This window comes from Varanus komodoensis, unplaced genomic scaffold, assembly GCF_004798865.1.
Source record: "Varanus komodoensis strain SLA01 unplaced genomic scaffold, ASM479886v1 scaffold32, whole genome shotgun sequence".
Taxonomy (NCBI): domain Eukaryota; kingdom Metazoa; phylum Chordata; class Lepidosauria; order Squamata; family Varanidae; genus Varanus; species Varanus komodoensis.
Window position 1 is genome coordinate 3,435,981 of NW_025335798.1, and position 19,721 is coordinate 3,455,701.

At 39.7% G+C, this 19,721-nt stretch overlaps 1 protein-coding gene across 8 annotated transcripts in view; it reads left to right on the forward strand.

The window, feature by feature from the left end:
* The first annotated feature begins 32 nt into the window (after window positions 1-32).
* The window catches only part of USP37 (ubiquitin specific peptidase 37), a 48,986-nt gene continuing 29,297 nt past the window's right edge, over window positions 33-19,721 (forward strand). For 3 of the 8 annotated variants that reach the window (XM_044437959.1, XM_044437960.1, XM_044437961.1), the window contains exons 1-5: window positions 33-260; window positions 4,293-4,497; window positions 5,477-5,645; window positions 5,831-5,931; window positions 17,440-17,559. In XM_044437959.1, coding sequence (XP_044293894.1) covers window positions 4,342-4,497; window positions 5,477-5,645; window positions 5,831-5,931; window positions 17,440-17,559 — 546 coding nt within the window. In that variant the 5' untranslated portion in view covers window positions 33-260; window positions 4,293-4,341. Of the gene's footprint in view, window positions 261-4,292; window positions 4,498-5,476; window positions 5,646-5,830; window positions 5,932-9,013; window positions 9,137-9,167; window positions 17,560-17,707; window positions 19,642-19,721 lie in introns of those variants that run through there. The other 5 variants (XM_044437963.1, XM_044437962.1, XM_044437964.1 and 2 more) reach the window with 5 other exon arrangements.

A 19,721-nucleotide genomic window follows, 5' to 3' on the forward strand; every position in this document is an offset into this window, starting at 1 on the left:
TCAATTTTTTTTGGGTCGTGCGTGGTTGCGTCAGTCGGACGGTCGCGCGGCCGATCAGGTTCCCGCCATCTGCCTTTTTCACTAAGCTAAGCGGAGGCCGGGCTGGATTTGGCCAAGCCAGACCGGCGCGTTGTGGAAATAAAGGGCAGATTACCTTCGAACGTAGAGCAAGAAAAGCGGCGGCGGCGGCGGCGGCAGGAGGAAGGACCGGTCTGTGGAGAAGCTGGAGAAAAGGAAAGCCGCTGCCGCCGTCGACATTAGTGAGTGGCCGGGCAGTGCCGGTGTTTTTCAAGAGTGGGTTGAAGGGGTGACTGACTAACTTTCCGTGAGAGAGTTCTTTTCGTACACGCGGGACCGGGTGGGCCGAGGAGACAATATTAAGGGCGATTGTTGAGCGGTTAATGTGACGATAGAGGAGGGTCTCTTGATATTTGTCGGTATGGCGGGGAGACGCTCGCCATCACCTCACAGCCGTGACCTTAGCTGGATCCCTCAGTCCACCGGTTCCCTCAGACCCTCCGCGGCTGGTTCAAATCTGCACCTGAATCTTTCCCTAGCCGCGGCCCGTTTCCCCCCAGGTTAACCTCCTTCCTGGTCGCGCCCTAACTCTAGACTGCTAGAGTTGCCAACTTACTGGCGTTCCGATTATGCCTTCTGTAACATTAGCCTGGCATGTGGAAATGAGGCAAACGAAGCTTCTTTTCCGGGCTTGGAGGTGGAACTGTGGCCACTTAATCTCTCTCTACATTCTGTTCGGATACAGGTAGGTTTAGGACCGGTATAAAAAGTGGCACTTGGTACCTTCCTTCAAACTAATTGCTTTGTGCTCTTAAAATTTGTTTGGGAAGAGATTATGCTAATCTCTTATCTGATATTTAGGCAATATACTGTGCAGTAAGCTCGTTGTTTGAGGAAATATGTGTAGGATTGTATTGTTGGGCTCTCTGGATTTAACTTTGTCTTATCAATTAGAAGTTTGCTTGCAGCAGAGTAGCAAAAATTTTGGTTTTTATAGTAAGTCAGTATAATACATGCTGTGCAGTCTGAAGGAGACTGATCCTGTTGGTTTTACCTAAAATGTTAACCAGTGCAACAGAACTGGTGAGGGAATTTGGTGAAGGAATAATAAGACACGGATTTGTATTTAGGGCTTCTTCATCACTTTCATGCAAGATTGTCTTTGAACTCATGCCTTTGTAGAGATAGTAATGCAGGTGTTGAAAACCTACCCTGCAGACATTATTTACAGGCAAACTGTGTGCCCAAAACCATTGCAGGATATGATCTATGTGGAACTACAGAGGTACCTGTTTCCTAGATATCTGACTGAAAATTGAAGTATCTCTTGTTTATGTTAAAATGTGGGCTGCACATTTTCCTTAATTGGCTGCATAAGAAGATTTACGCTAGGTGCTTTTGCTGTTCTATGGTTTATATAGAATTTTTAGAATGAAAGCTGATTGTAAAAAGTGTTTTGTGAAAAAGCTTAAAAAGTGTAATATGGGCAGATCAGACTTTCCATCCAGAGCATTGCACTCTTGCAGCCAAATCCTGTGCAGAGGGAGAAGCATTTTAAAACTTTGAAACTGGTGGGCTCAGATACATTTACTATAGATGATTGGTCTGTTAAAAATTAACAAGTGCAGTGTAAGCTGATAAAGTTATTGTTGAAGTATGGAAATAGTTGGAGGCTGTAACTCAAATATTTTCAAAAAAATATTTTAGCATGCTTTACTAATGCATATGTTTGAAAAGCTTACTAACAGGCCTCCATGAATTAGCTAGTATTTCAAGAAACATCCTCTTAAATAAGTTTTTCATTGCTTTCTGGGAAATTAGCATAAATAGGAGATAACCGTTTTTATATGGTAAGAGTGCTTAAGATGTAGACACTTGGACATTACAGTTGGTTTCAAATTCTTCAAATGTAATTTGGAGGATTTTAAGTGTAGGCTGTTCTTAGATGTAATTTCATTGACTTTGGATTAAATAATCAAACGTAGTTTGTAGTTAAATATGAAAGATAAGGCATGTTCCTATCACAGGCATGTTAAATAACCATTATAATCTAGGTCAGCTATACATTAATATTTTGGATTTCTTAAAATATTAAGGAAAACACTTCTTGAATTCAAGGGTTTTGACACTTGTTCAGTACTCTGCTTTACTCATATATTGTAATTTGGCTTTTACCGTGGGCAGTATCCAATGCTAAGGTAAATTACATTGCTAGAGGAATTAAATTACTCAAGGACTTTTTAGTGTAATGCTGGTGTGACCATTTTTCTGGCTAATGCTGTTACACACTACTAACACTACTTATGTTGCGCTACAGGCTGCTTGTGCTAGCATAACAAAGTTTCTATTAGTTCGAGTGCCCAGTTCAACAGTACGCTGTCTTTATTTTTGTACTGTGATACTGTAAAGGTCAGCTCAGAAATAAGTCACAGTTAATTCAATTACACTTACTCCAAAGTGAATGTTTATAGCACATATGGCCAATCTGGACCTATAATTCCCATGACTCTATTTGCTGTGGTGTTTGGGGCTGATGGGAGTTGCCATCCAAGATCTGGAATAACATAAGTTGCTCACCCTGCACCCTAAATCTTGCCTTTAAAGTAGTTCTTTTTACCCTCTCTGTATTCATCCATTTACTTAAACAGTTACAACAATGCCACTTTTCACTTCATGTGCATGATATGCTAGAAAACTCCTGATTGTTTGTCTATCCATCATGAGTCTAACTGCTAGAATTTTTTTCTGTCCTGGCATTGTTTTATTTATGTACATTACAGCCTGCCCCAGCTTAAAGGCCATAATAAAGTGACATAACTTAATAACAGTACATTAGAACATATTAGTAATCTTTTTAAAGTAAAAGAGCTCTGCAGCATCATATATTTAGGTAGAGACACAGAGCACACATCAGTTTTAGAAGTCATTTTAATTTATTTCAGTTTAAGTATGTGTTATTAGTAGTTCAGAAGTGTATTTTTAAATCCTGTGGGAATTATTGCAGTATTTGGAATTAATAGATATACAGACTTCCCCTGTGTGATGAAATCTTGAACTTGAGATTAATGGAATGCAAGAAAAAGAATAAATAACTTGGTGCATTTCATCAAAACAAATTTATGTTTAGAAAGCTAACAATCTGTTTAGATTTTGCATAGTTTATTGTAACATTGCAAGAGTTCCTAGGCTTCCTTAAGTTGAACTATTCATTTAAAAGATTTCTTTATCCATCACATCCAATTCAACTTGTGGTCAAAATTTGGATGATACAGTGGTATCTCGGCTCACGAACACCTCAGTTCACGACCAAATCGGGTCGTGAACAAAAATTTCATAAAAATTTTGACTCAGGTCGCAAACTTCACATTGGGTGGTGACCGCTATTGTCACATCCCCCCTCCCCCCCCGAGTGGGGAGATGGCTATGATTGCAGTCACACTCGTGCAGGGAAGACAGGCGCGATTGTGGTTGTGTTCTCGGGGGGGGGGGGGAGATGGCTGCCCATCTTTTCTGCATGAGCGCGCCTGTGATTTTGGCTTTCTCCCCCCCATCACCACACTTGTGATCGCACCCATCTCTCCCCCCAATGCACCTGTCTCCCCCTGCAAGCACTCCTGTCTATGGCTGTGCTTGTGCTGTGTGTGGGGGGGTGGAAGATGGCCACATTCCTGCTTGGGGGGGTGGGGGGGGAGACATGGCTGTGATCTTTGATGTTCTTGGTCACTTTGCTTCAAATTTTTCTGATTAAAAAAATAGTTATAAAATGGATTGACCTTATTTACAATGAACCTTATGGAGAAATTTGACTTGGCTCACAACCAGAGTTCTGGAACGGATTAAGTTTGTGAACCAGGGTACCACTGTACATTCAAAACTCAATTGCATTCCATAAATTTTCATTGTCTGTAATGAGCTACCTACTTTGGACCTTTTCAGAGATAAGTAAAACTGAGTGACATCCAGTCTTCTTTGTATGGACTTTCTGTTATTCTGTTTGCAATTCTCCATGCACCTAGATCTGCCTCAGAGAAAATCCCAAACCACTGGAGCAGATCTGGGGATCACAGCAGGAGGAGGACTCTATTACTCTCTGTTGATGGAGAAACGCAAATTGGTAGAATCCATGAAGCATTTCCTAAGCAACTTGAGGGGGGGGGTATATATTTATATTTTAGAAAGACAATGTATATGTTATTTGATTTAAAATGGTCACTTAGTACTGAAGGTGATGCTTATTGCATAGCTCCTAATTTTTATACATTTTTTTTAAACAGGCTTGGCGTTTAAAACTTCATTACTTTCATAAACTATTTGTATGAAAACATGACTCCAGTGAAACTATGGGGGTCTATTCGCATGCGCAGCATGCAAACTGGGACTACAAAATGGAAAGAAGGGTCTTTTGAAATTGTGGATAAGGACAGCAAAGTGACGCTGGTGGTTCACTACAGTGCTGGAGGAATACCAAAGATATTTCAGGTATCTCAGAATTTAAAAGACTTTTAAATTTTAGTAGCTCATAAATTACTCTTGAATTTAGTAGTTCATGAATTACTTCCATGTCCATTTAGCTTCTACCTGAATTTTCTTCAGAGATTCATTCTTATTTTTTCTTTCTGAAATACTGATTTTACTATAATTTATTGTGAATTATTCAGGTGTATACTGTTAAGTGCTCTTGTGTAGCAAAATAGAAATTATGAAAAGCTTTAAACTTTGGTAGAAAAGAAAACTTGGAAAAGTATTGGGGTGCTACTCTTTATGGCAACATGAATGATAAATGCTTTATTGTTGGCTCTATTTGCCTTTCTCCTCATTGTAGTGCCGTGGTGTAGGTTCACTGTAAGATCCCCATGCCTCTGTATACATTGTTCTCATGATAAGCTGTTATCCATATTGTCAAAACATAGGTGAATTTTGTACCCAAGAATATAACCTTGTTGTATTTTTAATCATATTTACCTATGAGCCCCATTGGACAAAGTAATATTTAATTATGAACTAATAAGCATAGGACTGTAGTCTGTCTGCTGCTGCACTGTATTTCCTTTACATGTATCTACTAGCTTATATCCAATCCAGAAAGACGTCCATCTGGTTTTGTATTCTAGAAGCTAGAATATATTGTGGTTTGGAAGTACTTCATAGATGGAAGCTAAGAATGTTCATTTAGTAATCCTTTATTATAATCAGTATCCTTAATTGTGTGCTCACTTTGCACAAATATAGCAAGAATACAAAACATGAGTCAAGATAACTAGGTTTTTTTAAGGGCTAAGTAGGCTAAGCATAATATCACAGTGCAGTTTGAGCTTATAATCAGACATGTGGAGTCATATGAACAGGCATAGGTAATCAATAAAGAGTCTTTTAAAATTACCATTGAGAGGAAAGAACTCCTTGAACACATAACTTTCCATTAAACTATACACTTTTTTCTCCTTTATTTTCTTTCTAGCTAAACCATAATATTAAAAAAGTGCTTGTGCGACCAAGTAAAGGGAAATTGTGCTGCTTGATGATATCACTAAAGGATTCTAGTTTCCTGACTGTGGATAAAATATCCTGCAAAGATGCAGATGAAATGAAGCTATATCTGGAGGCCATTCAAAATAGGGCTCATACAGGTTAGTATAAAACTTTTTACTAGTTTAGGGGAGAGGACATATGTAGAGCTGACCTCCGTATTTCCTTAAAATAAAAGCAGTTTTGTGTACAGTAAATGATTTTACAGTTACAAGATTAAAAAAAAACAATCTGCAGCAAATATGTAAATGTGCAATAGAACTTCATGGTGTTTTTTCTTTCTTAGCTGCAAAATCCTCCCAAGGTTCTGGAAGTTTTGGAAGTGTGCTGGGCAATAGAACCACGCAGAAAGATTCCAACAGGCAGTTCCCATACAGTGAAAACCAGGTATTTTAAATGTTTTGTTCTGCTTCTCTTTCTTATGTTCCTTCTCTGAACATTGTTCTACAATAATATTTTTTTCTTAGACAATCAGGAATATTATAATAATGTGCTGTTAAGTCACTTGAATTAGTCAGAAGAAATAATAGATTGTGTGAGCCTTCCTGTTGAGCTGGAGGACGCTATGTTTATATCTTAAATTAGATGAAGGGGATATGTTTGATCTTGGGGCACATTACTGATTTTAAACTGGGCAGTGGGCAACTCCAAAAGTAAATATTTGTGTGTGCATATTCATGCTTATGTGTGTGGGTCTCCCCATCCCATGGTAAAAATGGAATGGAGCAAAAGAGAAACATCTTTGCCTTCTCTGAGCAAGCACAGTGAAATAGCAGCACAGGAAAATTCTCATTTCTCACCCTCAAGAACAGGAGCATTCTCTGGAATAAATTGCTTTTAGGGAGCCCTTTGAGTGATTGGAGTCAACTGGAATCAATAGAGTGATATGATGACAAAGCCAGCCTTAACAGCTATAAGGCCTACTAATAGCTTGTGATTTCAGACTCTTTGTGCCACCATGATCAACCCTTCATAAATTCTCTTGAGGCACACTTGTGCATGCATTTGCTTTGAAACATTACTCCAGGGTATATGAGATGAGGCAGGCGCTAAATCAAAGGCAGAGCTAAATCTGGGAACTCTTGGAGGGTTGTGAAAAGTCTGATGTGAAAAGAAAGTAGACCAAGATTCTCAGCATCTTATTCTGCCCAGTTTAGGCAAATCATTCTCCAGGTTGGTTTGCCAAAGGCATCCCACAATGCTTAACTTTCGCATCACCTAGGAAAAGCGGAGACCTGCACGGCCTGCATGTGTTTTGAGTATTTTATCAGTTTGAGGTTCTTCTTTACCAGTTCTTTCTTGCTTTTTCCCAGGATAGAACTAGTTCTCATCTATCTCAAGCCATATCTTTATTTTTTCTATCCTTTTTTCTTATTAATATCTTCAATCTCTTCTGAAAATTTTTAAAAAACATTCACTGCCAACTTTTCTTTTTCTCTATTTGCTTATTACTCTCTTCTTGGCTTCCCTGGTGAAGGAAACCAACTTAAGTCCTGAAAAAATATTATAGACAGTGACTTTTGTGAGAATCATTAGGAAACCATCAACAGATAAGTTGATGGCCAACTGCACTCATGAAAGTCAGGCATGAGCTTTCTAGCTTGCTGGCTCTGGCTGCCCACTGAGTCTCACAAACACCAGGAAAGGTGTTTTTAGGTCACAGAAGAATAGGCAGAAGTTTGAAGGAGTCAGGGCATGCCAGCCTCTCCCACAACACTGCAGAAGCCATACTAGATCACAAGTTGGGCCCTGAACTAGATGATAATAATTTATTTTTAACTGCCCAGAGAGTAATTTTGCCTAATTAGGCAATAGAGCAATGAAACACACACACACACACACACACACACACACACACACACACACACACTGGAAGAGGCTCTAATGGAAAGCCCAGATATTCTGAGTGCAAGGGTGGAATCAGAAGGTTCTGTCCCGCAGCCTCTCGTTCACACACAAAAGGGCAGCCACTTTACGTAGTGCGTTTGATTTCAGCCCACAAGCAAAGACCTTCAACCTCTTCCATTATTCATATGGGATCAAGAGAGAACCAGCACCCTTAATAATAAGGCATGACTAAATGAATTGGTTTTAGTTGAGATCGATAAGGCAGTACTGAAATAATTTGACTGATCATTTATTAAAGAAAGAAACCTTGAGGTCAAGCCTTGATCCAAATCATACTAGAAGTTCACATGTCCTCTCCTCCCTAATCCTAATCTTAAAAATAAGAGTGAAAATAATAAACAATCCAAACCAAAATGAAGTATCCTTACTTGTAGTCAGTATTTTTCAGCAGAATTTACCTGACCTATTCTCTTCAGACACAGGTCAGGCTAATAGGTCCCAGACAGCTGAGGCTGTGCCCTGTGCAAACAGTGTTTCTTCTCTTGTCATACTTCAGGAGGCCATTTCCAAAAGCAAAGTGGAGGAATGGTCAGTCACTGAAATTATAGACAACTCATCATTTGACAGATTCTTCAACATAAAATTTTTTTGTCTAAAGTAATTTTCCCCCTTACTATTTACCCAGCACAATCCAAGAAAAACCATTTACTATCCAGATGGCAGCAATGTGTCCCAAGCCAACAACCCAAGTATCCTTTCCAGGTTCCTTTAACAAACTAATAAAGGGTGGAAATCTCTTGTACATGGAAAAAAGGGAGGGAGCATCACAAAGATGTTACATACTCTGACATGAGAAGATGGAAAAATTGCAAGTCCTTTTAGTTGATGCTCCTGTGGTGGCTTTGTCTTTATGTGCCATGATGCACAAAGATGGGGACACTCTTATGAAAGACTATAGACAAAGGTCTGATTCACCCCTAAAGAAGGCATATGAAATATTAACTTTAGCTCTAAGAACTTCAGCAGTATCTTATTTTACAAGAGCATCTGCCTTGTGGGTTGAAGACTTAATAAATAGCGAAGACTTAAAGCAGACCACTTTATATAGAAGACTTATTAAGCTCTCTAATCTTTTGTCTACCTGGATGATGCCACACAACACGCTTTCCAGTTTACCATGTGTTCCATAGCAGCCAGCAGTGTAGCCTGCTGTTCCATTTATGCTCATAGGAACCAAAGATAAGTAAAAAGTAATGCATTTGCCCTCTCAAAAGGAAGATAAAAAACCTCCTGTCAGACCTTATGTACCTTTTGTCTATTCAGGAGTATTAACCAGACTTCTTTTCAATCCAAAAGTGACAGGTTTTCAAAGGATCAGGTCTTGCTTCCTATCTAAAAATCCAACTCTTCTAACTCCGTCAACCTTACACATTCCAGCTCTCCAAGTCAGGATGACAACAGTTTTGACACCAGGAAATCCATTGTAGCAGGGAGACGTCAGCACTTCTTCCTAGCATAGTAACAATATCAGATGGCTAAGTTCTGGAGTCAATGCCCAGAGATTATCTGGAAATAGCCAGTATCAAAAAATGTCAACCACAACACAGAACCTTTTTCAAACAGGAGTGATAGAACCTTTTCAAGAACAATCCAAAGGCATTTATTCCATCTTCTACAAGGTCCCCTAAAAGGACAAAGGCTGAAGAACCATACTGGACCTCAAACAACTGAAGAAATTTGTCAGGTACAGACAGATTACAATACTGTCCAGGCCTCCAATGCAGTGCCTGCAAATGCCATGTTGCCTATCAGCGTTTCCAGTGGTGTCTGTAAAGCAGTCTTCTGTGTGGTATGTGTAGGTGCCCACACAACTGTTTAATTTGTGTGTGTGTGTGTGTGTGTGTGTGTATAATTGGCAAACATGAATTTGTGTGAGAGACACATGGCTTTCTTGCAATTATACATAGGCCTCAATTAGCAGGCCAACTATGCAGATAAGTTTCCATATGAAGGTAGTGACTATATGCCACCCATTCAAATATTGAAAGCATTATAAAGTTCTTAATCCATTGCATTGTGGAAGCTGAGTATTTATCCTTCCAGTATTGAGATATTCTTCTGGGGAGCAATCCTATTGCCCATAGACAGCATCTACGGGCCATAGGATAGTTCAGGTTCCCTAATCTATTTTTGGAAATGGTGAACTGATGTCAGAGCAGATAACCAGAGATCTGATCCCCTCACAGTTGGAGTGGAAGGCAACCTTGAGAAGGGGGGTGGGGGAGCGGGGAGGAATAGAGCATTTCAGCAGACAAGGAAGGGAAGAGATGGGGAAGCCTTGCAAACTATTCTGAAGCCTCCCCAGCTTCCTTCTCTCCTCCAAAAAAAATCCAGACAGGTACAAGAGAACATCTAACCAAAAAATGCAGGGGCTTAAGTCTTCCTTTGATGCATTGGATCTTTGTAAGCCCCAAATTCAGGGACTTGAGGTCATGAAGGGTACAATCCATAGGGCATGGGGAATCCAATTATATTGAGCATTTGTTAATTTCCATGAAGCAAATAATTTAAAAGGATGCGTACATAAGTGAATATTAAATACTGTTTCAGTACAAAATATCCATGTAAGAATCTCTTCCTCGAAAGCAGTGACTACTGGATTTTAGCAATTTTTGTGCTTAAACAAGCTTAGCTGTATTGCACCAATTAGTCACATTATATAATACCATGTTAAAGAGATATTGTGATGTCTAGTAGACACAATTTTTGTTGCTATTGAGATGTTTGAGGTAATGCCCACAGAAATTTTTCAAATTCCCAAATGTGCCCACAGGTCCAAAAAGTTTGGGATTCATGTTGCAGACCATCAGGGAAGCACTTCACAAAGTGGAATCTTTGGCATCAGTAGAACTCCCAGGGATGTTTATGCACAACCCCATTTCATCTTTTTATAGAACATTTTTGTGCTTTACAGCAATATTTGGGTTAAGTTTGGAATCTGGTATATGCTATTAAACAAAATCCTAATATTCATGGGTTTGTACATAATATATCAGAATGTAAAGTTATTTATATTAATGATCTTGTGTCATTTAATTGAAACTCTGGTCATCTATTCCAGCTTTGATTTAGATTATTAATAATTTGGGATGTTTATCTGCTTATTAACTAATCAGAGTTAGATCTGATGTCTGTTGAAGATAATATATCCCTTAGAGTGTTAACTAACTGGCTGTTTAGACTTTGTGCTAAGTTTATTACTCGTCTGGGGGTACTTGTCCCTAGACATGTATCATAAACAATTAAATTTAAGGAAGCTGACTAATGAGATTTCAAGGGTCATTGACAGATGGGCTTCCTTAAAGCTAAGTTTGTGTGATAGGCTTATTAATGTTTTCAGTGCTATTTCTTTATATCATGTTTTGTTTCATATACTTTTATGGGGTTCTATTCCATCACAAATATCCTTCAAAAGGATGCAACTTTACCTCAGTGAGAATCGATTTTTCCTGATAGCATGGGGCCTATTTGTTGATATGCACTAGATTTTTGTCTTTTTTGCTTAGAGAGAAAATACTTCTTACCTGCCATTTCTGGAATTTTCATGTTTGGCACCTCTTCCCAAAAAGAGGCAATCTTTTATTTTATGCTAAAATAGATAATGTCCTCTACCACTGCAAGGACATCTAAATTTAAAGATTACCAAGAAAACTTTTGTTTGGTGGACCATGATGGACAGATTGATTTTTTATGTTTGATCAGGTTTTCAGCCCTGCTAATAACTTTTTGCAGTTTCCTACTGTTTGCTAATTATAAATTGCCAGCTATGGTTTCATGGCAATATATGCAGTTGAAACATTTGTTAGGATATATATTTAAAACTTTTCTATAGTATCACATCACAAAGGTCTCAGGGTGGTTTACAACCAGCTTGGTCCTGCTGCTTTTACAGCTTCATTGCTGCTGGTGTTATTGGAAGTATTGATTGGAGCAGAACGGCTATATTGACCTACAATTTATACATATTTATTATTGGTGAAAAATTATGGTGCACAGGGTACCAAAAGAATGGAGTAATGAACCTTATGTTGCCCAGTCAATGTAGGGTTTCATTGTTACCTATTGCAGAATGGGGGTAATGGACCTTTTCCTATGTTTAATACAGCAAAAATTGATGTTTTGAATATCCTGGACACCACAGTGGCTCTGGATAAGGGCTTAATTAAATCAGTGAATCGTTGGAGGTGTAATGCTTCCAATACTCCTTCATATATTCTGGTAATGCCCAAAGGCAACTTCTTTTGGGAAGAGGTAATAATTTGGATAAATTTTGTGATGGAAAGTTCTTTAATTTTTAATGATATGCATGTCCTTTTTAACTTCTCTCTTGCAATTTAACACAAGATTAACATAAATGATTTTTTCCACACTTTTTGAATGTAAAATACTAATACTGCAACACTGGAAAAGTACAGTGGGGGAACCATTTAAGGAAACTTTCTATTTTTGAATGGATTTCCTTTAGGCATAATTTACAAATGGGTAAATATATGGATAGTTGAACTGCCCCTGTTGAAGTGTGTGCATAATTATTTTTAACAACAGTAGTATCTTTCCCTAATACATAGGGAAATACAGTCTATATTCCATTTACTGTTGTGGACCTTTTAAAATCTTACGTAAGAAACTGTAATATTTCAGTTGACAATGGGTTTTTTCCCCTCTTTGAGGTATGGCTTAGTTTGGTTTTGCAAAATACAGTAGAAATAAACTACAAAACTTTTAAAATACAAAGCAAAGTAATTTAACTTAACCTTGGCATTCAACTTGTTCACCAAAATCATACTGTTGCTAGTAACCTACCTTCAACTAAAAGATGTGGTTGTTTATTCATAGTTATCCATCCATACATTATCATCCAATTGTCTCCAGTGGCAAGAATTCACAGGACCTGAAAATAATGGTCAAATACCTAGGTTGTCATGGATTCAACATAGACAGGAAGAAACGTTACCTGACGCCCACTCAAGTCCTTCCTCATCTATGAATGCTAATGAACACTGCCAAGAGGTTCATATTCATCTCAGAAAATGTAATCAGACTCCAAGACCAAACAAGAAAAATAACAACAGAGAATAACCAAGTAAATGCATACACCACTTCTACTGCATTTGAACTTGTGTTTTTGCATACTTCTATTGCCCAGATTGTGCCATTGCTGTGCAGTAGTTTCTGATATCCTTGCAAGGCTAAATGGTGATGAAGGACCACCTCCCTCAACACCTCATAGATTCTTGAGTGAGGGTAACATCTCCATCTACAGGTGGGCATGCCCAGACAATGGCAAACTGATTAGTGATGCTGGTCTCAAGGGATAGCGAGCCCGCTGCTTTTATTTAATAGCTTAAGAAAACTGGAGTGCAGAATAAAAATGCAGGTCAGAGCAGTTCGTCTAGGTATGAAATCCTTCTCATACCAGTTACTTCACTCTTACATCCTAGTAAGAATGGGCAACACCATTCTTAAGGGCACACTATTCTTAAGGGCACATTATATAGCAAGGGGGTACAAAATCTTGCTCCCTCCACCTAGACATTCAGACCATAGGGTTATGACTTGAGCAGAACTTAATATCCATCTCAGCTCATCATATTAAAGGGGCATTGAACTGCAGATTACCTAAACCAATAACAGGTAGCACTGAAGTCTATATCTTGCTGTCTTCCAGGAAACCCAGGGTCAGTGTAGTCCACTGACAGGACCTGTTCATCTCTAGGTACAACCATAAACTACTACTATTCTTTTCCAGATTCTATTTCCACAAACCAGAGGAATAGACACATTGAACATTAACTGGCCAAAACAAAAACAATAACACTATTCTCCAAACCTGCAGATACTCTGTGCTTTCCTTTCAGTTCTACTGTTAGCTAGAATTCTGTCAGAAGGAGTGGGGGAACACATGACAGTCACCTAATACCTCCTTTCTGACCAAGAAAACCATGTTTGAGATGCTTGTTGAAGCACAGCAGAGACTGTAGCTCCTTCTACAATAGCCAGACTTTGTTTCAGAGGTTTCACTCTTCCACTCAGGTGTACAGTGTTTCAGACTAGCTAACTGGCTGTGGAATAGTTCATCTATTTCACTCTGGCTATTTGTTCTACCTGCACCCCAGAAGCAATAATAGCAGTACCATATATGCAGTCCTATACATTTCTCTCCCTGTTTGAGGTTTAGGTTTAGCATGCCCTATTGTGGGCTGCTTTCCTCACACCAACCTGGAGAATGGAACATTGGTACTTACTGAGAAGGTTCTTTCTCAGTTGGTGTGTGGAAGGCATCCCAACTGCATCTTGTTATACTGTTGTCTTTGGCCAGAAACACAAACGTTTTAAAGGTTTTCCTTAAAGTTTTCTTCAATTCATATTCTATATATTAACATTTTTTTTGTTTTCTGTGGTCATTAATTGATCTGTGATCCAAAGAAATGTTATCTTCCTCATTTACTGAGCTTTTGCCATAAATGGAACTATCAGATTAGAACCTCAAACCAATGGCATATGCAAAACTCAGTCACACGGGTCCCTGCTTTTCCTGGGCAATAGAGGGAATGAACAATTGTGGGGTGCTTTCCACATAGCAATCCGGAAGAAAACTTCTCGGTAAGTACCAGTGTTCTGTTCTCTGGCTTAATAGGTACTGTCCATCTGTTAGGCCTCTGAAGAACAGTTGTCATGATTTTGGATTGGAGGTAATGTTCAGAATGTTTAAAGTATTTTTAGAAGTTAAATATGATAAACAGAAATGTAAATAAACTGATGACATGGTTACAAGTGAACAGGAACAAGCTAAACAGCTACAAGTAAAATATAACTGTTGTTTAAACTAGCTTACAGGGTAACAGTTTTATTTTGTTGTATGTGATTATTAAGTTTTCCCTTGGAGTGGGAAGGCATCTTGTGGAGGCTTATTCCACCTGTTGGTCTGTAGAAGCAGGGCTTAATTGCATATCCATTTTACATAGGGGAAGGGGTCCTCCCTCAGTTTTCATCCTGCCCTTATGAGGACAGTTGAATGGTTGTTTTTCTGAAATTTTCCTGTGGGGTCTTGAGAATCTACTTCGTACTGTGCCCCAGGAGAGTCCTGAGCCTGGACCACAAACCACTTGGATTCTGATGCCTTTCCAGTGCGCTGCACACATGCATAGGAAGGCCGGTGTAGTGCAGTGGTTAAGAGTACAGCATTGGGACTCAGGAGATTCTAGTCCTAGCCAAATGCAAGTGTATCAACACAGTCATCTCTCATTTGGAGGATGAGGCAGATATTGGTTAGGACTTTGGTGAGGAGAAAATGTCATTAAACCCAGACAGGAAAAACTCTGAGGATGATATTACAGAAATTGCAGGTGACTAAGGCTTTTTCAACCTGATGACTCCCTGGCCAAAGTAGTGTTTCTGGTGGCAGTGACATCCACTGAATGAATTTCATAGCTTGGAGTCCTTTCAGTTCAACTCAGCATATGCTTTTTCTGCAAGGACAATGTGGTGCTTTAAATTGATCCATCATTTATGGCAGAAATAATGTTTGTCTTCCAGAAAACAGAGGAGATTTACCTCCTATTGAAACTTCTTGTACCCAATATAGAATGAGTAGCACATACTCTGTGTGTATACAATTACCTGTAGCAGCTGAGTTTTGATTTTCATGGGGTATTTTGGTCATATTTCACTCTTCTGTTCAGAGCAAGAAATATTTCAAAGTCAGCTTGATTTGGTGAATATGTCTGCCTCATGTATGAGTCTTGATGCCTTCCAGTCCTGGAAGGTGCTTGGTCCATTCAATGTGAAGAGAAGCCACAATAGTTGGTATCACGTGAATGTTTCCTTGGAGGACATTTGTGAGGTTGCTACTTTCATAATTATGTAATCAATATATTTGACTTTGTAAGTGCTTCTTTCAGCAGGAGAGTCCTGCAAAGTATGTTATATTCTTGTTCAGAGCAGCTGTCCCACTTGGGATGGAAGGGCATTGTTGCGCAGTTCTTCACAGGCAGTTCTTCCACTCCAAAGGTGAACAGAACAGTGCAGTTACTGTGAGTGTTCCTTTTCTTGGAGGACATCTATTCCCTCTCCCCACCTCCAGTTTTGGAAATGTTACTGCCACTGATAAATAGGATTCGTTGCCCATTAAGATTGATGCTCTGCTCTGCTCTGCTGTGCTCTCCTCAGGACCAAGAGAGAGCATGGCCCCTTTCCTGCTGTTTCAGATCAGCTAAGAGTACCATAATACATATATATATATATATATATATATAGTATAATTAGTAGCTCTGTAGTGTTTTTGTAAGTCTTACTGTTTTTCTCTGATTTGGGAGAGGATTCCTCCCTTAAGTGCTGGACAGGAATTTCTGTTAAGTTGCCTTCAGTGACTTTCAGGTAACCCTTCACAGGATGCCCTCTCATCTCCAAGGAGAAGGAACACTCATGGTAAATCCAGTGTTCCGTTTATTGCTTCTGACTCTATTTGGTGGGTTAGGTTACAGGTGCTATAAAGGCTAAGTGCTTGGATGTACAGGCTCCTTGGGACTAAATCAAAACACAACACATATATCTTAACTGGATTTGGACGGTAAGAAGTTTTCTAGGGGCACTCCAGGAAATAAAATTTTGATAGTTGTTTTTGAGTTTTAAAAGCAGGCATTTGATAACAAACTGACAAGCAGTGCTGATGAAGGGGTGTGTATTTTTCCCATTGTAACTTCTTCAAGCACACACAGAATTCTATTTCTGCTGTACATCTGTTGTATGCACACCCGTGGGAAGGGGTCTTCTGATATGAAGTGTTTATATGTAGCCAGGTCGTGGTTCCATGGTGAGTATACAAGTCCTCCAGCAGGTTCACAACCTGGTTGGGATTCTGTGCATGAACCAGTAGTTCCACTGAGGCCTGTAATTGTGCTTGCTTGAAACTGGGTTTCTGTAAAGGTCCCACATGGGAACACTAGTTCTTACAGATACTTTACTGTTTAGTGTGAGGAAGCATCTGAGGAGGGGGTTAGGTTTTCCTAATGTCCAGGGAAGCCAGGAATTATATTGCAAAGATCTTTCGAAAATGTATTCCATGATTCTCTCCCAGTTCCCTGCTGCCTCTTAGGTATTTCTGTCCATCTTCCAACCATCTCAGCTTTTTCATCTACTTAATTCCGGTTTCATTCACCATTTAGCCTTCAACTTTTGGAACAATTAAAGTTATCCTTTCTCCTTAGTATCTATCTTGTTGCTTTTTCCTTTCTGCGCCTCTGCATTCCTCCTGCCTTGCCCCTCCTGTGGTACCAGTGTGAAAAAACGTATTTCATGCTTGGAGAAGGCAAAATATGAGCAATGTGTGAGGAATCTAGTTTGGAGATGAGAGCTTGCTTTCTCTATCTCCTCTCTGTGGGCGTCTAGCAGGAACTGAGTCCAACTGTTGCATATTATATTACAGATGTGCAGATATATCTACCAAGGCCAGCTTGTATACGTGCTGCCCACACACCCACTGTGTGAGTTCTGCTTCTATACAAGTGACTTGCAGGCTTTACATACCTAGTAGAAGAATAACTCAGCATAAAGAAGGGGGCCCAGCGCATCTGCAAACATTCACAGACTTGAGCTCAGCTCTGATAATTTCTTAGGCCAGAGCCAAATGGGAGTGAGAAGTCCAGCTAGCCTCCAGAGAGCTGGATTCCAAGTGGATCTTTGCATCACTAGGCAATAGACGAACATATTAGAATCAAGAGGAACCGTAAACACTCCTTTTCTACTAAATTCCATTGGAGCAGTCTCTGAAGCACCAACAGCTGAGACATTGTGGGAAGATACTTTCAAGTAAATCCCACCTTCACCCACTATTTGTTCCATATACCAGCTCCAGCCAACAGAGCAGTTTCACCAACCTGGGGCAACCTTTCAGTATGAAAAATGCTGTATCCTTGGATGATACTGCACCTGCTCAACAACCTGGTGTAATACATGTCCACAACTGGAGACTTCCCGCTCTGTTTCCAGATGTCATGCAGGCTCTTTGGAGAGGTCCTCTTTGCCTCAGACACAAAAGCAAAACTGGGGAGGTGTGACTCTGAAGCAAGGATAGCAGGGATTTCCTCAGCAACTTTGCAACACAATCAGGTATTGTTTTTCCTTGTTTGCAGCATTGTGTGGAGTAAGGCTACCCTGAGGTCTACAGCTTGCCTTAGCCCAATAAAAGTGAAATTCGCTTCCACCACAGGTTTTCTAGTACAGTGCTCATCTGCCTCCAATGATATATGTCAGCCAAATTAAACAAGCAGTTCTTGATAAACTCATAGATGAACTATTTGTGGAGTAAGAGGTTAGGGTCAGACCTCTTCTGAATCTAGGGTAAAGACTCCTTAAGATTCCACTCCATTTCCTTCCAGATGTAGGAGAAAATTGGAACAAGTTAAATAAAGCAGCTTTTAGGAACATCACTTAAACTTGTGCGAGCACACCCCCACTCTTCAAATGATTGCAGGGGACTGTGGCCCCAGATCAACTTCTTCATGAAAAGCATACAGCCATACTACTTAGCTGCCTATTCTCCAACAGTATGGTAGCAATTTATTTATCCAGTGTGAAGATCTTAAAGACTGTGACAAGGAGTGCGGAAAATAGTCCCTATGGTTGAATCACCATAGTGTGGATGTCCTTTCAAAGGGTAGCCTGGCCACAGTTTTCCTTAAAGGAGCACACTTGTTTCTAATTGAAACTAAAGTTTAAAAAATCATACCATCTCCAATAAGAAGGAAGCAAAAAGCCTTGTAATAGTTGCTATTATTTGCACCCCTCAAGAAGGACAGGGATGAGTCACTTCTCTTCTAGAAGACAGAGGAATTCAAAACCAACCAAGTCTTCACAGATAATTAGTATAGGATGAAGCAACTGTACCTGTGTTCTAAGAGGGCTAGATAACTAGCCTTACGGTATTCAGAAACAGTGATTAACACCTTGGTGTCTTCTAGAAAGCCATCTATCTTGCATATCTATGAGGTGTCTTGTAAGGTCTTGACCCAGTGGTACAGATGGTAGCATCTTGGCAGAGTCTAGCAGGAGTTAAAAGAGCTCTTATTGTTCCTTCAACAGATTTATACCTGGGCTTGAAACCCAATGGACTTTTGTACTTTTGTGTGTGCTGTCAAAGTCAAAATCAAAGCCACTTTGATCTCACCAACACATTGATTCCTGAGAGAGCCATCTTCACAGAGTCTGCCCATAGTTTACTTTTTCCCCATCCTGGAACCTGCACATTGCCTTTATGGTATTAACCAAGCTTCAGTTCAGCCCGCTTAAGTCTGTATCTCTCTTCTCTTACTTCCAAAAAGTTCTGTTTCTCATGGCTTTCATATTGGTAAGAAAGATTTTTGAATTATCTCTGTCAATTATATTTCATAGAAACACAGGACTTTCTGTGGCCAAATCCTTCCATTCCATAGGCAGCTCCGTTGCATAGAGCGAGGGACTGGTCCTTCTCTCCTCCTGCCCAGTTTCCCTCATCAGATAGAGCATGGCACAAGCTAAATGTTTGCAAGGTTCTAAACATTTATCACAAACACAAAGTAGAATGCACATGTTCTGAATATTTTTAATCCCCTTTAATCCTGAGGCCACAAGAGTATCCCAAGCCACTCTCCAAAAGTATCCAAAAGTGGCCAAAAGTATCCCAAGCCCCTGTTTAACCAGAGCCATGACCACCTCAGAAGCGTTTAGCACCAAGCCTTTCTTGAAGTATGCAGAACTACTGCCACACTATTCAGTTCAATCACATTCATTAGAAGACAATGCCTGTTCCTCTGCAGAAGCATCCTTCAGCAGGTGGATATTATAAATAGTAATATACCTCCATCCAAACTATTTTCTCTCTACCCTCTTTGATGAAAGTATCCAAGCCATGCCCTAATTTTTTGGATTGTGTCAGAAGGAACCGCGTGTGAATAAAAGTTTCAGTTTCTAGTCCCGCTCTATCACAGTCCCTCCATGTGAGGAAAAATTTCCATTCTTCACCTTGCTTTTCAATTCTACCTCTGCTGGGCTCTTCGATTGATCTTCTGTCTTAGGCTTAGTAAAGAAGAGGATTAATGGATTGCATATACAAGACACAATTTTTGTCTGTGATCCTTGGCTTTCCTGGACAGTAGGGAGACTCAGCACATTTTTGGATGTCTTTGTCACACCAAACCAGAAGGAATCTTCATGGTAAGTGGCCAGTGTTCCAACCTACATGCAATCTACTGAGTTTCATGCCTGGCTCTGACTGTTATGATTAGAAGCATTGT